The sequence below is a fragment of the Scyliorhinus canicula genome, chromosome 21 (genome assembly GCF_902713615.1).
Source record: "Scyliorhinus canicula chromosome 21, sScyCan1.1, whole genome shotgun sequence".
NCBI classification, from domain to species: Eukaryota; Metazoa; Chordata; class Chondrichthyes; order Carcharhiniformes; family Scyliorhinidae; genus Scyliorhinus; species Scyliorhinus canicula.
This window is the reverse complement of record NC_052166.1, coordinates 14167000-14187184: the sequence shown is the minus strand read 5'-3', so window position 1 is coordinate 14187184 and position 20185 is coordinate 14167000. Positions and strand designations below refer to the sequence as shown.

General features: G+C 48.1%; 1 protein-coding gene across 3 annotated transcripts in view; it reads left to right on the top strand.

Moving 5' to 3' along the window:
• Nucleotides 1–18859, top strand: part of c8g (complement component 8, gamma polypeptide) — a 58831-nt gene extending 39972 nt beyond the window's left edge. For 2 of the 3 annotated variants that reach the window (XM_038782435.1, XM_038782436.1), the window contains exons 6-7: nucleotides 868–903; nucleotides 18703–18859. In XM_038782435.1, the coding sequence (XP_038638363.1) occupies nucleotides 868–903; nucleotides 18703–18731 (65 nt within the window). In that variant the 3' untranslated portion in view covers nucleotides 18732–18859. The remainder of the gene's footprint in view (nucleotides 1–867; nucleotides 904–18702) is intronic. The other variant, XM_038782437.1, reaches the window with a different exon arrangement.
• Nucleotides 18860–20185: the final 1326 nt, after the last annotated feature.

Below are 20185 nucleotides of genomic sequence, written 5' to 3'. Positions count from 1 at the left end.
TCCGGCGCCTGTTCGGGGAGGCTGTTACGGGAATTGAACCGTGCTGCTGGCCTGCCTTGGTCTGCTTGCAAAGCCAGCGATTTAGCCCAGTGAGCTAAACAGCCCCTTGTGATCTGACACCCTCCATCCAATCTCCTCCATTCCTCAGTCTCCCCATTTCCCACCAGTCCTTTCCTCATCCCACCTTTACTTCCTCCTCCATCCCTCACCACATCCACGCCCCACCCCCTCCATCCCTCATCTCTTCATCCCTCACCTTCTCTATCTGAGCATTCCATTCTTCTTCAGCACTGGGGGCGGTTGTTGGGTTACGGGTATAGGGTGGATACGTGGGTTTGAGTAGGGTGATCATTGCTCGGCACAACATCGAGGGCCGAAGGGCCTGTTCTGTGCTGTACTGTTCTATGTTCGATGTTCTATGTTCTTAATTCATCAAACTACCTTTCATAGAATCAGAGAATTTACAATGCAGAAGGAGGCCATTTTGACCTTTGGGTCTGCACCGGCCCTGGAAAGAGCACCCCACCTAAGCCCTCACCTCCACCCTATCCCCATAACTCAACTTAACCATTTTGGTCACTGAGGGCGATTTAGCATGGCCAATCCATCTAACCTGGACTGTGGGAGGAAACCGAGCACCAGGAGGAAACCCACGCAGACACGGGAAGTACATGGGGAGAATATCCACAGATAGTGACCCAAGCCGGGAATTAAACCTGGGACCCTGGAACTGTGAAGCAACAGTGCTAACCACTGTGCCACTGTGCTGCCCCTATTGGAGGTCGTATTTCCAGTGAATACTTTATTAATCCATGTGTAATTTGATCTTTGTTGTGTTGTAATGCGGAGTTCCCACCTCTTTTGCAGGGTTCTGTGATGTTGCCGATGAATTTCACCAGCTGGGTAAGTTACTCCATGGTACTGAAGGGAATTTCTCACTCTCAGCTCGATGGCTGATAAGTGAGTGTCCATCCCTCACAGCACTAACAAACACAACTCCTTCCTCAGTTTCATTGCCCCCTCTCCCTTGTTGCGCTGCTTCCCAAAATGCTGCTTTCCCTGATTGATCCTGCTCTAGAGTCCCATATGGTCATGATGGAACCTGTTCTAGAACCCCATTTCATCCCAAACTTGCTCTTGAGGCCCATATTGTAAAGATTAAATTTGCTGTGGAATTCCATATTGTCCTGATTGAACCTGCTCCTGAATGCTAGATTGTCCTGATTACACTTGCTATGGAATCCCATATTTTCACGACTGGACCTGCTCTAGAACCCCATATCATCCTGATTGAGCTTACACCAGATGCCTATAGTGTCTGGATTGAACATGCTCTAGAGTCCCATATTGTCCAGATTGAAACTACTCTGGAATCCCATATTGTCCTGATTGGACATACTCTAGAACTCCAAATTGTCCCGACTGAAACCGTTCTAGAATGCCATATTTTACTGTTTGAACCTGCTTTGGAGGCCCAGATTGTAATGATTAAACTTGTTCTAGAATCCCATATTGTCCTGATTGAACCTGCTCTAGAATCCCATATGGCCCTGATTGAACCTGCTCTAGAATCCCATAGTGTCCTGATTAAACCTGCTCTAGAATCCCATATGGCCCTGATTGAACGTGCTCTAGAATCCCATATGGCCCTGATTGAACCTGCTCGAGAATCCCATATAGCTCTGATTGAACCTGTTCTAGAACCCCATGTTGTCCTGCCTGGGTCACGACTGTTATTGCCTGTGGCTTTGAGAGTGTCCTTGTCCTGACTCCGCAAGAAATATATGGGCCGTCCATGTGGTCCCCCCTGGTGAAGGATCCCCCCGCCCCCTACCAGGGCGGCCGCAGACTGAGTCCGCAGCCACCACGTCGAGTTCCCGACGAGTGAGACCATGAGAGACCCACGGCATCAGGAACTTGGCCAGTTAGACTTGGAGAACTTGGAGAATCGCCATGGGGACCACGCGTGAGTCACGGTGGTTCTCCGGGGACTGGAGAATCACGAGAGCAGTGTCGCTCCGGATTTTGGTGTCAACGCCCATTCTCGGCGTGGAGGTTCTGTGGAGGGGGAGGTTCCCACCCCCGTTGCTTCATTATTTCTACATTTTGATATCGACAGAAAAAAAGGAAAGTTCACCATGAACAGTGCAGACTGAACTACTTCACAGTAAATGACATCACTTGTAGTAACAAGGGGATGAGAGAAGAACTAGCTAAGGTAGACTGGGAGCTAAGACTTTATGGTGGAACAGTTGAGGAACAGTGGAGAACCTTCCAAGCGATTTTTCACAGTGCTCAGCAAAGGTTTATACCAACAAAAAGGAAGGACGGAAGAAAGAGGGAAAATCGACCGTGGATATCTAAGGAAATAAGGGAGAGTATCAAATTGAAGGAAAAAGCATATAAAGTGGCAAAGATTGCTGGGAGATTAGAGGACTGGGAAATCTTTAGGGAGCAACAGAAAGCTACTAAAAAAGCTATAAAGAAGAGTAAGATAGAGTATGAGAGTAAACTTGCTCAGAATATAAAAACAGACAGTAAAAGTTTTTACAAATATATAAGACAAAAAAGAGTGGCTAAGGTAAATATTGGTCCTTTAGAGGATGAGAAGGGAGTTTTAATAATGGGAAATGAGGAAATGGCTGAGGAACTGAACAGGTTTTTTGGGTCGGTCTTCACAGTGGAAGACACAAATAACATGCCAGCGACTGATAGAAATGAGGCTATGACAGGTGAGGACCTTGAAAGGATTGTTATCACTAAGGAGGGAGTGATGGGCAAGCTAATGGGGCTAAAGGTAGACAAGTCTCCTGGCCCTGATGGAATGCATCCCAGAGTGCTAAAAGAGATGGCTAGGGAAAATGCAGATGCACTGGTGATAATTTACCGAAATTCACTAGACTCTGGGGTGGTCCCGGTGGATTGGAAATTAGCAAACGTGACGCCACTGTTTAAAAAGGAGGTAGGCAGAAAGCAGGAAATTATAGGCCAGTGAGTTTAACTTCGGTAATAGGGAAGATGCTGGAATCTATCATCAAGGAAGAAATTGCGAGGCATCTGGATAGAAATTGTCCCGTTGGGCAGACGCAGCATGGGTTCGTTAAAGGCAGGTCATGCCTAACTAATTTAGTGGAATTTTTTGAGGACATTACCAGTGCAGTAGATAACGGGGAGCCGATGGATGTGGTATATCTGGATTTCCAGAAAGCCTTTGACAAGGTGCCACACAAAAGGTTGCTGCATAAGATAAAGATGCATGGCATTAAGGGTAAAGTAGTAGCATGGATAGAGGATTGGTTAATTAATAGAAAGCAAAGAGTTGGGATAAATGGGTGTTTCTCTGGTTGGCAATCAGTAGCTAGTGGTGTCCCTCAGGGATCCGTGTTGGGCCCACAATTGTTCACAATTTACATTGATGATTTGGAGTTGGGGACCAAGGGCAATGTGTCCAAGTTTGCAGATGACACTAAGATGAGTGGTAAAGCGAAAAGTGCAGAGGATACTGGAAGTCTGCAGAGGGATTTGGATAGGTTAATGAATGGGCTCGGGTCTGGCAGATGGAATACAATGTTGACAAATGTGAGGTTATCCATTTTGGTAGGAATAACAGCAAACGGGATTATTATTTAAACGATAAAATATTAAAGCATGCCGCTGATCAGAGAGACTTGGGTGTACTAGTGCATGAGTCACAGAAGGTTGGTTTACAAGTGCAACAGGTGATTAAGAAGGCAAATGGAATTTTGTCCTTCATTGCTAGAGGGATGGAGTTTAAGACTAGGGAGGTTATGTTGCAATTGTATAAGGTGTTAGTACGGCCACACCTGGAGTATTGTGTTCAGTTTTGGTCTCCTTACTTGAGAAAGGACGTACTGGCACTGGAGGGTGTGCAGAGGAGATTCACTAGGTTAATCCCAGAGCTGAAGGGGTTGGATTATGAGGAGAGGTTGAGTAGACTGGGACTGTACTCGTTGGAATTTAGAAGGATGAGGGGGGATCTTATAGAAACATTTAAAATTATGAAGGGAATAGATAGGATAGATGCGGGCAGGTTGTTTCCACTGGAGGGTGACAGCAGAACTAGGGGGCATAGCCTCAAAATAAGGGGAAGTAGATTTAGGACTGAGTTTAGGAGGAACTTCTTCACCCAAAGGGTTGTGAATCTATGGAATTCCTTGCCCAGTGAAGCAGTTGAGGCGCCTTCATTACATGTTTTTAAGGTAAAGATAGATAGTTTTTTGAAGAATAAAGGGATTAAGGGTTATGGTGTTCGGGCCGGAAAGTGGAGCTGAGTCCACAAAAGATCAGCCATGATCTAATTGAATGGCGGAGCAGGCTCGAGGGGCCAGATGGCCTACTCCTGTTCCTAGTTCTTATGTTCTTATGTTCTTATTATGTTCTTATGTAACTGGTGACATGTGGTAGACAGTTTTTGCAGAGCAATATCCCACAAACATCATATTACACCAAGGATGTTAGTTCTGTTGCCAATTATATTCCCTCCTTAGCCACTGACTCAAACCACTCTGCCTTTCTCCCAAAACTCACACATCAATCCCAAACTAATCCCACTGCCCACTCCCTCCCTATAGTCCTATATCAATCCCACCCAGCCTCTGTGTACACCAATCACACCCAGCTCAGGGTACACCAATCACAGCCACCTCTGTGTACACCAATCACACCCAGCTCAGCATACACCAATCACACCCACCTCTGTGTACACCAACCATACCCACCTCAGTGTACACCAATCACACCCAGCTCAGTGTACACCAATCCCACCCAGCCTCAGTGTACACCAATCACACCCAGCTCAGGGTACACCAATCACACCCACCTCTGTGTACACCAACCGTACCCACCTCAATGTACACCAATCACATCCACTTCTGTGTACACCAATCACACCCAGCCTCAGTGTACACCAATCACACCCACCTCTGTGTACACCAATCACACCCAGTATCTGTGTACACCAATCACACCCAGCTCAGGGTACACCAATCACACCCAGCCTCTGTGTACACCAATCACACCCAGCTCAGTGTACACCAATCACACCCAGCTCAGGGTACACCAATCACACCCAGCCTCTGTGTACACCAACCACATCCACCTCTGTGTACACCAATCCCACCCAGCCTCAGTGAACACCAATCACACCCAGCCTCTGTGTACACCAATCATACCCATCCTCTGTGTACACCAATCCCACCCAGCTCAGGGTACACCAATCACACCCACCTCTGTGTACACCAACCACACCCAGTCTCTGTGTACACCAACCACACCCAGCCTCTGTGTACACCAACCACACCCAGCCTCTGTGTACACCAACCACACCCAGCCTCTGTGTACACCAACCACACCCAGCCTCTGTGTACACCAACCACACCCAGCCTCTCTGTACACCAATCATACCCAGCCTCTGTGTACACCAATCAGACCCAGCCTCTGTGTACACCAATCATACCCAGCCTCTGTGTACACCAATCACACCCACCTCTGTGTACACCAACCACACCCAGCCTCTGTGTACACCAACCACACCCAGCCTCTTTGTACACCAACCACACACAGCCTCTGTGTACACCAACCACACCCAGTCTCTGTGTACACCAACCACACCCAGCGTCTGTGTACACCAACCACACCCAGCCTCTGTGTACACCAACCACACCCAGCCTCTGTGTACACCAATCCCACCCAGCCTCAGTGAACACCAATCACACCCAGCCTCTGTGTACACCAATCATACCCATCCTCTGTGTACACCAATCCCACCCAGCTCAGGGTACACCAATCACACCCACCTCTGTGTACACCAACCACACCCAGTCTCTGTGTACACCAACCACACCCAGCCTCTGTGTACACCAACCACACCCAGCCTCTCTGTACACCAATCATACCCAGCCTCTGTGTACACCAATCAGACCCAGCCTCTGTGTACACCAATCATACCCAGCCTCTGTGTACACCAATCACACCCACCTCTGTGTACACCAACCACACCCAGCCTCTGTGTACACCAACCACACCCAGCCTCTTTGTACACCAACCACACACAGCCTCTGTGTACACCAACCACACCCAGTCTCTGTGTACACCAACCACACCCAGCGTCTGTGTACACCAACCACACCCAGCCTCTGTGTACACCAACCACACCCAGCCTCTGTGTACACCAATCATACCCAGCTCAGTGTACACCAATCACACCCAGCTCAGGGTACACCAATCACACCCAGCCTCTGCGTACACCAACCACACACAGCCTCTGTGTACACCAACCACACACAGCCTCTGTGTACACCAACCACACCCAGCCTCTGTGTACACCAACCACACACAGCCTCTGTGTACACCAACCACACACAGCCTCTGTGTACACCAACCACACCCAGTCTCTGTGTACACCAACCACACCCAGCCTCTGTGTACACCAATCACACCCACCTCTGTGTACACCAACCGTACCCACCTCAATGTACACCAATCACATCCACCTCTGTGTACGCCAATCACACCCAGCTCAGGGTACACCAATCACACCCAGCCTCTGTGTACACCAACCACACCCAGCCTCTGTGTACACCAACCACACCCAGCGTCTGTGTACACCAACCACACCCAGCCTCTGTGTACACCAATCATACCCAGCTCAGTGTACACCAATCACACCCAGCTCAGGGTACACCAATCACACCCAGCCTCTGTGCACACCAACCACTCCCAGCCTCAGTGTACACCAATCACACACAGCCTCTGTGTACACCAATCATACCCATCCTCTGTGTACACCAATCACACCCATCCTCTGTGTACACCAATCACACCCAGCCTCTGTGTACACCAATCATACCCATCCTCTGTGTACACCAATCACACCCAGCCTCTGTGTACACCAATCATACCCAGTCTCTGTGTACACCAACCACACCCAACCTCTGTGTACACCAACCACACCCAGTGCCAGTGTACTACAACACCCAGCGCAGTGTACACCAATGACACCAGTTTCAGTGTACATCATTGATACACTGGTCATCCTCCACCTTGATGAAGAATACTAGCACATAATGGTCGCTCATCTCTAAACTAGTTTGACAATTATTGCTGTCTCAAACAACACCCAGTCTAGGATGGCCTGTTCTCCAGTTGGTTCCTCAACATATTGGTGTAGAAAACCATTCTGTATACATTCCAGGAATTCCTCATTTATGGTATCGTGACTAATTTGATTTGCCCAATTTATCTGCAGATTAAAATCATCCATAATTACAGATGTTCCTTTGTCACATGCATCTCTAATCTCCTATTAAAACCGTTCCCAACATCACCACAATAGCTTGGGGGTCCATATACATCTCCACTGTTTTTTGATGTTTCTCAGCTTCACCCATAAAGATTCCACATTGTCGGAGCTAATATCCTTCCCTACTATTGCGTTTATTTCCTCTTTAACCAGCAATGCAACTCTACCATCTTTTCCTTTTTGTCTGTCCTTCCTAAATACTGAATACCCCTGAATGTTCAATTCCCATCCCAGGTCTCCCTGCAGCCATGTCTTCGTAAGCCTGACGATATTGATGTGTTGGGTAAGCTGGGTCTACGTGGACTGCGTTTGGTGCAGTAGTGAGAGAGACAGGCTTCCAACACTTGAAGAAATGCAACACAATTTTATTGAACTTACTAACTATATAACATGCTGTGGGTTGACACGATGCTGACTTGACTGGAGACCCGAGGCCAACCTGACCAGACTAACTGACTACCACATGGTGTTTGCACTGGCTGCTGCTCACGAGCTCTGATTGTCTCAGAGGCTGGATCCCGCGAGAGCGGGAAAACTGGTGCCTCTGGCTTTATAGTGGTCGCGTCCTGTCTGGTGATTGGCTGCTGTGTTCTGTGTGCTTACTGGTCATCCCGTGTGTCAATCACTGCCTGTCTGCATTCCATCATATACATGGATGTATATTATGACAGATATCATACCTGTTTATCTCTATTTCGGCAATTAATTCATCCACTTTATTGTGTAGTATTGTGTGAGAGGCTGGTTTCCTGTCACAGAGAAATTTATCATGGCCAATCCACCTAACCTGCACGTCTTTGGACTGTGGGAGAAAACTGGAGCACCCGGAGGAAACCCACGCACACACGGGGAGGACGTGCAGACTCTGCACAGACAGTGACCCAAGGCTGGAATTGAACCTCGGACCCTGGAGCTGTGAGGCAGCAGTGCGAACCACTGTGCTGCACCATATTAACCCGTATTAGCACCACATTAACCTGAGATGTAACAAACCTTATGCGACAAGATACTCCTCTCATTCTCTGGTACATCCTGACTTTAATTGCTTAAGGTTCATAGAACCACAGCAAAGTTACAGAACAGAATGAGGCCATTGGGCCCATCTTGTCTATGCTAGTCCGAGGATACCCATATGCCCTTTCTAATCCCACCTTCCTGCACCCGGTCCATAGCCCTGTAAGTTCACGGCCCTTAAGGTGCAGATTCAGGTACCTTTTAAAAGAGTTTAGAGTCTCTGCCCCAACATGAACTCAGGCAGCAAATTCCAGACTTCCCACTCCCCTCTGTGTAAAACGTTCTTCCCCGTGTCCCCTCTACACCTTCTGCCACTTATCTTGAATCCATTCCCCTAGTTCTAGAATTCTCCGCCAAGGGAAACAATTTTATCCTGTCCACCTTATCTCTTCCCCTAATAATTTTGTACACCTGAATTTAAAAAAAAATGTTTTATTGGGTTTGTACCAAACAAACACAAAAATGAACAAAACAGCGAGTTATGCAAGAGAGTACATAGGGAGTACATAGGGAGTACATAGGGAGTACATAGAGAGTACATAGAGAGTGCATTGGGAGTACATAGAGAGTACATTGGGAGTACATAGAGAGTACATTGGGAGTACATGGGGAGTACATGGGGAGTACATGGGGAGTACATAGGAAGTACATAGCGAGTACACAGGGAGTACATAGGGAGTACATAGGGAGTACATAGGGAGTACATAGAGAGTACATAGAGAGTACATTGGGAGTACATGGGGAGTACATGGGGAGTACATGGGGAGTACATAGGAAGTACATAGCGAGTACACAGGGAGTACATAGGGAGTACATAGGGAGTACATAGGGAGTACATAGAGAGTACATTGGGAGTACATAGAACAGTACAGCACAGAACAGGCCCTTCGGCCCTCAATGTTGTGCTGAGCCATGATCACCCTACTCAAACCCACGTATCCACCCTATACCCGTAACCAAACAACCCCCCCCCTTAACCTTACTTTTTTATTAGTACACTACGGGCAATTTAGCATGGCCAATCCACCTAACCCGCACATCTTTGGACTGTGGGAGGAAACCGGAGCACCCGGAGGAAACCCACGCACACAGGGGGAGGACGTGCAGACTCCACACAGACAGTGACCCAGCCGGGAATCGAACCTGGGACCCTGGAGCTGTGAAGCAATTATGCTAACCACCATGCTACCCTGCTGCCCCTCTACACCTTCTGCCACTTATCTTGAATCCATTCCCCTAGTTCTAGAATTCTCCGCCAAGGGAAACAATTTTATCCTGTCCACCTTATCTCTTCCCCTAATAATTTTGTACACCTGAATTAAAAAAAAAATGTTTTATTGGGTTTGTACCAAACAAACACAAAAATGAACAAAACAGCGAGTTATGCAAGAGAGTACATAGGGAGTACATAGAGGGTACATAGGGAGTACATGGGGAGTACATGGGGAGTACATAGGAAGTACATAGCGAGTACACAGGGAGTACATAGAGAGTACATAGGGAGTACATAGGGAGTACATAGGGAGTACATAGGGAGTACATAGGGAGTACATAGAGAGTACATTGGGAGTACATGGGGAGTACATGGGGAGTACATGGGGAGTACATGGGGAGTACATAGGAAGTACATAGCGAGTACACAGGGAGTACATAGAGAGTACATAGGGAGTACATAGGGAGTACATAGGGAGTACATAGGGAGTACATGGGGAATACATGGGGAGTACATAGGAAGTACATAGCGAGTACACAGAGAGTACACAGAGAGTACATAGGGAGTACATAGGGAGTACATGGGGAGTACATAGGGAGTACATAGGGAGTACATGGGGAGTACATAGGAAGTACATAGAGAGTACATAGAGAGTACATAGAGAGTACATAGAGAGTACATAGGAAGTACATAGAGAGTACATAGGGAGTACATAGGGAGTACATGGGGAGTACATGGGGAGTACATAGGGAGTACATAGAGAGTACATAGGGAGTACATAGGGAGTACATAGGGAGTACATAGGGAGTACATAGGGAGTACATAGGGAGTATATAGAGAGTACATAGCGATTACATAGGGAGTACATAGAGAGTACATAGGGAGTACATAGGGAGTACATAGAGAGTACATAGAGAGTACATAGGGAGTACATAGGGATTACATAGGGAGTACATAGAGAGTACATAGGGAGTACATAGGGAGTACATAGGGAGTACTTAGAACATAGAACATAGAACGATACAGCGCAGTACAGGCCCTTCGGCCCTTGATGTTGCACCGGCATGGAAAAAATCTAAAGGCCATCTAACCTACACTATGCCCTTATCATCCATATGCTTATCCAATAAATTTTTAAATGCCCTCAATGTTGGGGTGTTCACTACTGTTGCAGGTAGGGCATTCCACGGCCTCACCACTCTTTGCGTAAAAAACCCACCTCTGACCTCTGTCCTATATCTATTACCCCTCAATTTAAGGCTATGTCCCCTCGTGCTAGCCACCTCCATCCGCGGGAGAAGGCTCTCGCTGTCCACCCTATCTAACCCTCTGATCATTTTGTATGCCTCTATTAGGTCACCTCTTAACCTTCTTCTCTCTAACGAAACAACCTCAAGTCCATCAGCCTTTCCTCATAAGATTTTCCCTCCATACCAGGCAACATCCTGGTAAATCTCCTCTGCACCCGTTCCAAAGCTTCCACGTCCTTCCTATAATGAGGCGACCAGAACTGTACGCAATACTCCAAATGCGGCCGTACTAGAGTTTTGTACAACTGCAACATGACCTCATGGCTCCGGAACTCAATCCCTCTACCAATAAAGGCCAACACACCATAGGCCTTCTTCACAACCCTATCAACCTGGGTGGCAACTTTCAGGGATCTATGTACATGGACACCGAGATCCCTCTACTCATCCACACTACCAAGAATTTTACCATTAGCCAAATATTCTGCATTTCTGTTATTCTTTCCAAAGTGAATCACCTCACACTTCTCCACATTAAACTCCATTTGCCACCTCTCAGCCCAGCTCTGCAGCTTATCTATGTCCCTCTGTAACCTGCAACATCCTTCCGCACTGTCTACAACTCCACCGACTTTAGTGTCGTCTGCAAATTTACTCACCCATCCTTCTGCGCCCTCCTCTAGGTCATTTATAAAAATGACAAACAGCAACGGCCCCAGAACAGATCCTTGTGGTACGCCACTCGTAACTGAACTCCATTCTGAACATTTATCATCAACTACCACTCTCTGTCTTCTTTCAACTAGCCAATTTCTGATCCACATCTCTAAATCACCCTCAATCCCCAGCCTCCGTATTTTCTGCAATAGCCGACCGTGGGGAACCTTATCAAACGCTTTACTGAAATCCATATACACCACATCAACTGCTCTACCCTCGTCTACCTGTTCAGTCACCTTCTCAAAGAACTCGATAAGGTTTGTGAGGCAAGACCTACCCTTCACAAAACCACGCTGACTGTCCCTAATCATATTATTTCTATCTAGATGATTATAAATCGTATCTTTTATAATCCTCTCCAAGACTTTACCCACCACAGACGTTAGGCTCACCGGCCTATAGCTACCGGGGTTATCTCTACTCCCCTTCTTGAACAAAGGGACCACATTTGCTATCCTCCAGTCCTCTGGCACTATTCCTGTAGCCAATGATGACCTAAAATCAAAGCCAAAGGCTCAGCAATCTCTTCCCTGGCTTCCCAGAGAATCCTAGGATAAATCCCATCCGGCCCCGGGGACTTATCTATTTTCACCTTGTCCAGAATTGCCAACACTTCTTCCCTACGCACCTCAATGCCATCTATTCTAATAGCCTGGGTCTCAGCATTCTCCTCCACAATATTATCTTTTTCTTGAGTGAATACTGACGAAAAGTATTCATTTAGTATCTCGCTTATCTCCTCAGCCTCCACAGACAACTTCCCACCACTGTCCTTGACTGGCCCTACTCTTACCCTAGTCATTCTTTTATTCCTGACATACCTATAGAAAGCTTTTGGGTTTTCCTTGATCCTACCTGCCAAAGACTTCTCATGTCCCCTCCTTGCTCGTCTCAGCTCTCTCTTTAGATCCTTCCTCGCTTCCTTGTAACTATCAAGCGCCCCAACTGAAACTTCACGCCTCATCTTCACATAGGCCTCCTTCTTCCTCTTAACAAGAGATTCCACTTCTTTGGTAAACCACGGTTCCCTCGCTCGACCCCTTCCTCCCTGCCTGACTGGTACGTACTTATCAAGAACATGCAATAGCTGTTCCTTGAACAAGCTCCACATATCCAGTGTGCCCAACCCTTGCAGCCTACTTCTCCAACCAACACATCCTAAGTCATGTCTAATGGCATCATATTTGCCCTTCCCCCAGCTATAACTCTTGCCCTGCGGGGTATACTTATCCCTTTCCATCACTAACGTAAAGGTCACCGAATTGTGGTACATAGGGAGTACATAGAGAGTACATAGGGAGTACATAGGGAGTACATAGGGAGTACAGAGAGTACATAGGGAGTACATAGGGAGTATATAGGGAGTACATAGGGAGTACATAGAGAGTACATAGAGAGTACATAGGGAGTACATAGGGAGTACATAGGGAGTACATAGGGAGTACTATTAGAATTATTTACATCGGAATTGGCTTTAACTAATTACATGGATATGTCACAGTTTCCCCTTTTGTCTGTTCTCGCAGTGTTTGCTGTGGCTATTATGGTCCCCTGCGTTTTTCTACCCGCCGGTTTCCCCTCTCTTTTCTCCCCCTTGGTTCCCGATGTTGCCCCTGCCCTCCCCTCACCCTGTGGTCCCTGGCTCTCCTGTTGGATTTGGTTGAATTCCTTGTTCCCCTGACCCTCCCACCTCTTTCCTCTCCCCCCCCCCCCAGCTCTCCATTTCTTCCTTACTATGTCGTGGTTACCCCCTTCCTGATCTTTACTGTGTTGTAGTTACCCCCTCCTGATCTTTACTGTGTCGTGGTTACCCCCTTCCTGATCTTTACTGTGTTGTAGTTACCCCCTCCTGATCTTTACTGTGTCGTAGTTACCCCCTCCTGATCTTTACTGTGTCGTGGTTACCCCCTTCCTGATCTTTACTGTGTTGTAGTTACCCCCTCCTGATCTTTACTGTGTCGTAGTTACCCCCTCCTGATCTTTACTGTGTCGTGGTTACCCCCTTCCTGATCTTTACTGTGTTGTAGTTACCCCCTTCCTGATCTTTACTGTGTTGTAGTTACCCCCTCCTGATCTTTACTGTGTTGTAGTTACCCCCTCCTGATCTTTACTGTGTCGTGGTTACCCCTTCCTGATCTTTACTGTGTCGTGGCTACCCCCTCCTGATCTTTACTGTGTCGTGGTTACCCCCTTCCTGATCTTTACTGTGTCGTGGTTACCCCCTTCCTGATCTTTACTGTGTCGTGGTTACCCCCTCCTGATCTTTACTGTGTCGTAGCTACCCCCCTTCCTGATCTTTACTGTGTCGTGGCTACCCCCTCCTGATCTTTACTGTGTCGTAGCTACCCCCCTTCCTGATCTTTACTGTGTCGTGGTTACCCCCTTCCTGATCTTTACTGTGTCGTGGCTACCCCCTCCTGATCTTTACTGTGTCGTAGCTACCCCCCTTCCTGATCTTTACTGTGTCGTGGCTACCCCCCTTCCTGATCTTTACTGTGTCGTGGTTACCCCCTCCTGATCTTTACTGTGTCGTAGCTACCCCCCTTCCTGATCTTTACTGTGTCGTGGCTACCCCCCTTCCTGATCTTTACTGTGTTGTGGTTACCCCCCCTCCTGATCTTTACTGTGTTGTAGTTACCCCCTCCTGATCTTTACTGTGTCGTGGTTACCCCCCCTCCTGATCTTTACTGTGTCGTGGTTACCCCCCCTGATCTTTGGTTGCCTAGTTGTTGGCTACAAACAGGTCTTGGAACAAGTGAGTGAATAGCTCCCACATTTTGAATTTTGGAGAGATTCCGACAGGTCGGACAGCCAGACTGCAGCTTTAGATGATGCTGCTGACCGCCAGCCCAGCCGGATTATCCGGCGGGCAATCAGGGAAGCAAAGGCAAGGGCGTCGGCCCTCTTCCCCATGAAGAGATCTGGCTGTTCTGATACCCTGAAGACTGTCAGTCTCAGGCATCGCTCCACCCTCATCACCACCATAGAACACCAGAGAGAAATACAGCACAGAACAGGCCCTTCGGCCCACAATGTTGTGCCGAACTTTTGTCCTAGGTTAATCATAGATTATCGTAGAATTTTGGACACTAAGGGCAATTTAGCATGGCCAATCCACCCAACCTTCACATCTTTGGACTGTGGGAGGAAACTGGAGCACCCGGAGGAAACCCACGCACACACGGGGAGGATGTAACCACCACTTTGGACATTGCCTCGAAGAAGGCTGTCCAGAACCCAGCAAGTCTGGGGCAAGATCAGAACATGTGGGTGTGGTTGGCCGGGCCTCCTTGGCACTGTTCACATCTGTCCTCCACCTCCGGGAAGAACTTGCTCATTCGGGTCCTGATCAAGTGGGCTCTGTGCACCACTTTGAGTTGCGTTAGGTTTAGCCTTGCGCACGTGGAGGTGGAGTTGACCCATTTTGTATGATTCTGTACAGTGCAGTGCTTCACTCCAGAGTCCCCACCCTATTTTGAAACCTGAGTCTTCCTCCCACTTCGCCCTTGTCTCATCCAGTTGGGTGTTAGCCCCCCTTAGCAGTCATCCGTACATATCACACAGTTCTCTTTCCCTGTCCGTGTCCAGCACTTCCTCTAGTAGGACTGTCGTGGTGCTCGTGGGTATGTCCTTGTTTCCTTTTGCAGAAAAGTTCTGAGTTGTAGGTACCTAAGTTCGTTGCCCCCTGTTAGTTGGAACCTTTCTGTGCGTTGTTACCCTGTTGTTGCTGTGAAAGTCTCTAACTGTCAGCGTCCCCCCGTCCTATCTCCACCTTTTGAAGGAGGCGTCCATGGTTATTGGCGCGAACCTGTGGCTGATACAAATGGGGGCTTTGTCGGACATTTCAATTCAGCCAAAATGTTGTCACACTTGATTCCACAACTGGAGTGATGGCACCATCCCTGGGCTGGATGAATGTTTCTTGGGTGGTGATGGGAGTGCCGCCATGGCTCGGACCCGGGGCAAGGTCCCTTTGCAGGAATCCTCCTCTGTGAGCACCCACTCGGCTTCCCCCACACAAACACCATAATCAGTTTGAGCAGTGAGTTGGAAAAGGCCTTGGGGGATGTAGATCGGGATGGATCTAAACAAGAAGAGGCTACCGTGCTGCCCTTGATGTTCGAAGTTAGCTGTCTACCTTTGACGAAGCCCGTCTGCAACCACGTCCGACATGCAGTCCTCCAGCCTTTTAGCTGGGATTTTGACCAGTATTTTTGCGTCAGTGTTTAGTAGTAAGATGGGTCTGTTGGAACCGCAATCTGCTGGATCTTTGTCTTTTTAGTTATAAACGAGATTGAGGCTTGTGCCAGCGTAGGCGGCAGTGTGCCCCTTGCCAGCGAATCTGTGAACATCTGCCGCAGGTGCGGGGCCAGTGTTGTCGCAAATCTTTTGTAGAAGTCCGCCGGGAACTCATCTGGTCCCGGCACTTTCCCGACCTGCATGGAACTTATAGAACATAGAACATTACAGCGCAGTACGGGCCCTTCGGCCCTCGATGTTGCACCGACCCGTGAAACCATCTGAAGCCTATCTGACCTACACTATTCCATTTTCATTCATATGTCTATCCAGTGACCACTTAAATGCCCTTAAAGTTGGCGAGTCTACTACTATTGCAGGCAGGGCGTTCCACACCCCTACTACTCTCTGAGTAAAGAAACTGCCTCTGACATCTGTCCTATATCTACCACCCCTCAATTTAAAGCTATGTCCCCTCGTGTTGGTCATCACCATCCGAGGAAAAAGACTCTCACTGTCCACCCTATCTAACCCTCTCCATAACCATACTCTCCATGATCTCTCCCAGTTCTAGCGATGCTTCCAAATCCCGTTTCCTGTCTTCTCCCACAACCGGCATGTCCAGTCCTTCAAGGAATAGCTTCATCCTCTAGCCCCCTGCAGGGGGCTCTGAGGTGTACAGCCCCGGGTAGAAGGTCTCGAAGGCCTGTTGACCGTGTCTGGATCCGCTACTAGTTTGCCTCTGTTATCCCCAATTTGTGCAATCTTCCTCGTGGCTGCCTTCTTTCTCAGCTGGTGAGCCAGCAGGTGGCTGGACTTGTCTCCATGTCCATATAGGATCCCCCGTGCCTGGCGGAGTTGGTGCACCGCTTTCCCTGTGGAGAGCAGGTCAAAGTCCGGGTCAGGGCGTCGGCGTATCGCTGGTCCACTCCAGTATGGAGTCAACTAGCTGTTGTTTAGCCGCCCTCTCCTCCCTGTCCCTTTGCGTTCTACACCTGAATTAAGCTCCCGGAAAGAGCGCCCCACCCAAGGTCAACACCTCCACCCTATCCCCATAACCCAGTAACCCCACCCAACACTAAGGGTAATTTTGGACACAAGGGCAATTTATCATGGCCAATCCACCTAACCTGCACATCTTTGGACTGTGGGAGGAAACCGGAGCACCCGGAGGAAACCCACGCACACACGGGGAGGATGTGCAGACTCTGCACAGACAGTGACCCAAGCCGGAATCGAACCTGGGACCCTGGAGCTGTGAAGCAATTGTGCTATCCACAATGCTACCGTGCTATAGAGGGATATGGGTCAAATGCGAGCAAATGGGATTAGTTTAGTGATAGAAACTGGGCGGCATGGACAAGCTGGGCCGAAGGGCCTGTTTCTATGCTGTAAACATCTATGACTCTGTGACCTCCCTAAACGTCACTGCGTCTTTATTTCTCTCTCCTTTTTTCAGAAACTCCTTGAAACTTACCTCTTTGACGAAACTTTTTGTCATAGAACATACAGTGAAGAAGGAGGCCATTCGGCCCATCGAGTCTGCACCAACCTACTTAAGCCCTCACTTTCACCTTATACCCGTAACCCCTCCTAACCTTTTTGGTCACTAAGGACAATTCATCATGGCCAATCCACCTAACCTGCACATCTATGGACTGTGGGAGAAAACCGGAGCACCCGGAGGAAACCCACGCAATGACCCAGCCGGGAATCGAACCTGGGACCCTGACGCTGTGAAGCCACAGTGCTATCCACTTGTGCTACCGTGCTGCCCACTTAGTACTCAAATATTCCCTTCAGTGACACGGTGTCGGGTTCAGTGATAATGCTGCCCTGAAGGCCTTGGGGCCTTTGACTGTGTTGAAGGTGCTCTGTTAATTTATGTTCTTTCAAATAGGTAAGACCCGAAGTTAATAGCTCAGCGAGTAAAATAACCTGTTTAACAGATATGACCTAAACGCAGATGTTGTAGCCTTCGCCTCGTTGATCGCCTGAAGTCAGATCCTGATGGGTTGGAGAGCAGCCTCTCCACCCTGTGCCCTGGTGTGGCGGGGGGGTCCTACTGGAATTCTTGACTCCTGAGATGGTTAAGTTTGAACTGAGGGGAAAGATGGAGGGGTTCTACAATTCTCCAATTCATGGGCGTAATTCATCATATACTTTCAAGAATTGGATAACATCGAGCAGCATGGTAGCCCAGTGGTTAGCACAATTGCTTCACAGCTCCAGGGTCCCAGGTTCGATTCCCGGCTGGGTCACTGTCTGTGCGGAGTCTGCATGTTCTCCCCGTGTCTGCGTGGGTTTCCTCCGGGTGCTCCGGTTTCCTCCCAGAGTCCAAAGATGTGTAGGTTAGGTGGATTGGCCATGCTAAATTGCCCCTTAATGTCCAAAATTGCCCTTAGTGTTGTGTGGGATTACTGGGTTATGGGGATAGGGTGGAGGTGTGACCTTGGGTAGGGTGCTCTTTCCAAGAGCCGGTGCAGACTCAATGGACCGATTGGCCCTCTTCTGCACCTGTAAAATTCTATGATTCTATGATTGAACATTGGTGGGGGTTGGTGAGGAGGGGGACTGTATGTGTTAATGGTGACTATGGGTGATTCCTGATTTCTTTTTGTTATTTGCTTATATTAGCATGCGGCCAGTTGTTCGGGGGTTTGGTGGGAGGATGGGTTTGTTGTTGTTGCTACAGGGATTGACAATACATTCCGTTACTGCTTATTGTTTATTGTTGGGTGGGCGCAAATTTGGGAGAAAATGTGAAAAGGGAATAAAAATATTTTTTAAAAATCCAGATATGACCTTTGCTTCGGTAAGTCTCTGAGTAAATCGTAACATTTCCAGTAAATAGGTAGCACACCTGATAACTAACAGCTCTTGTGTTTTCACTGATTTGTTTAAATTAAATGTTGATCGTTTGAATTTATTTTTTTTCGCAATAGATGACGATTTTGGAAAAACAGGAGTCTAGAAGCTGGTGAACAATTTAATCCCAGAAATGAAGGCAGATGCCATTTGTATCTCTGCTGTTGGACCTCATCAACATCAGATTTTCTGTCCTGTCAATTAATCAAATAAAGTTGTGCGGTATCAAATCCTGGACTGTCTTGTGCACACCTGCCAAACTCAATCCGGGGGTAAGGCCCGAAGCCTCAGGCCTCAGGTTCACCTCGTCTTAATAATGACATTGAGCTTCAGGAGCCCGTTGTACCTCCAAAGGGCAGCTTGCAAAACCTGACCATCCGATTTGGACCCCCACTGCAGACCTGGCAGTGGGGCGGCACGGTAGCACAGTGGTTAACACAGTTGCTTCACAGCTCCAGGGGTCCCAGGGTCGATTCCCGGTTTGGTCACTGTCTGTGCAGAGTCTGCACGTTCTCCCCGTGTCAGCGTGGGTTTCCTCTGGGCGCTCCGGTTTCCTCCCACAGTCCAAAGACGTGTGGGTTAGGTGGATTGGCCATGATAAATTGTCCTTAGTTTCCAAAAAAGGTTAGGGTTACGGGGATAGGATGGAGGTGTGAGTTTTAAGTAGGGTGCTCTTTCCAAGGGCTGGTGCAGACTCGATGGGCCGAATGGCCTCCTTCTGCACTGTAAATTCTAAGATTCTATGAATCTCAGGTAATCCTTAGGAAGGTGGAAGAAGGAGTGTAGCGGTGGGATGGAGAGTAAACTCTTGATAAAGACCGTTTTCTGTGGCAGGAGAGGGAATCTGATTAGAGGGAAATAAAAATGGGCACAGATGGAGGATTTTGGAGAGGAAATGGGATGGGGCAATAGTTGGGAGCGGTGTTTGCAATGGTTTGCAAGGAGAGCAGAGTCTGCAGTACTAATCTGCCCAGGCGTAGGTCCTCTTATTTCTCCACATCTTGGGATCTTGTGCATTTCTCCCCAGTTACTCCCAGGAATCTCCATTCTCAATTCATGCTGTCTAACATCATCATTCTCTTTCTCCGTCTTGTTCTACATCCCTCTACCCCCCTCTAATCTCTCTTCAGTCATTACCTTCACATGCTTTACAACACAGCCCAACCTTACTTGTTGCTTTTTCTTGATGATATTCACTAATGATCTTCCCTCCTCTACCATCATTGCTCTCATGTTCTCCCTGACTGACCCACTCCAGAAGCACATTTCACAGCTCTGCACTTGGAATGTCCACTTTCCTCAATGTCCACATTTCAGCAAATACACAAGACACTCCAAATCACAAGCTAGATCATTCCTTTCTTCATCGTCTGCTTTTTCCCTGTGAAGAGTTTATGTTTGGAGAATGTATTCTTTTTCATTGTTATTCTTGCTCAGATGTCTCTGTGGCGGGAACCAGCTTCTCACACATATTTAGGTACTTATCATAGAATTCACAGAATTTACAGAGCAGAAGGAGGCCATTCGGCCCATCGAGTCTGCACCGGCCCTTGGAAAGAG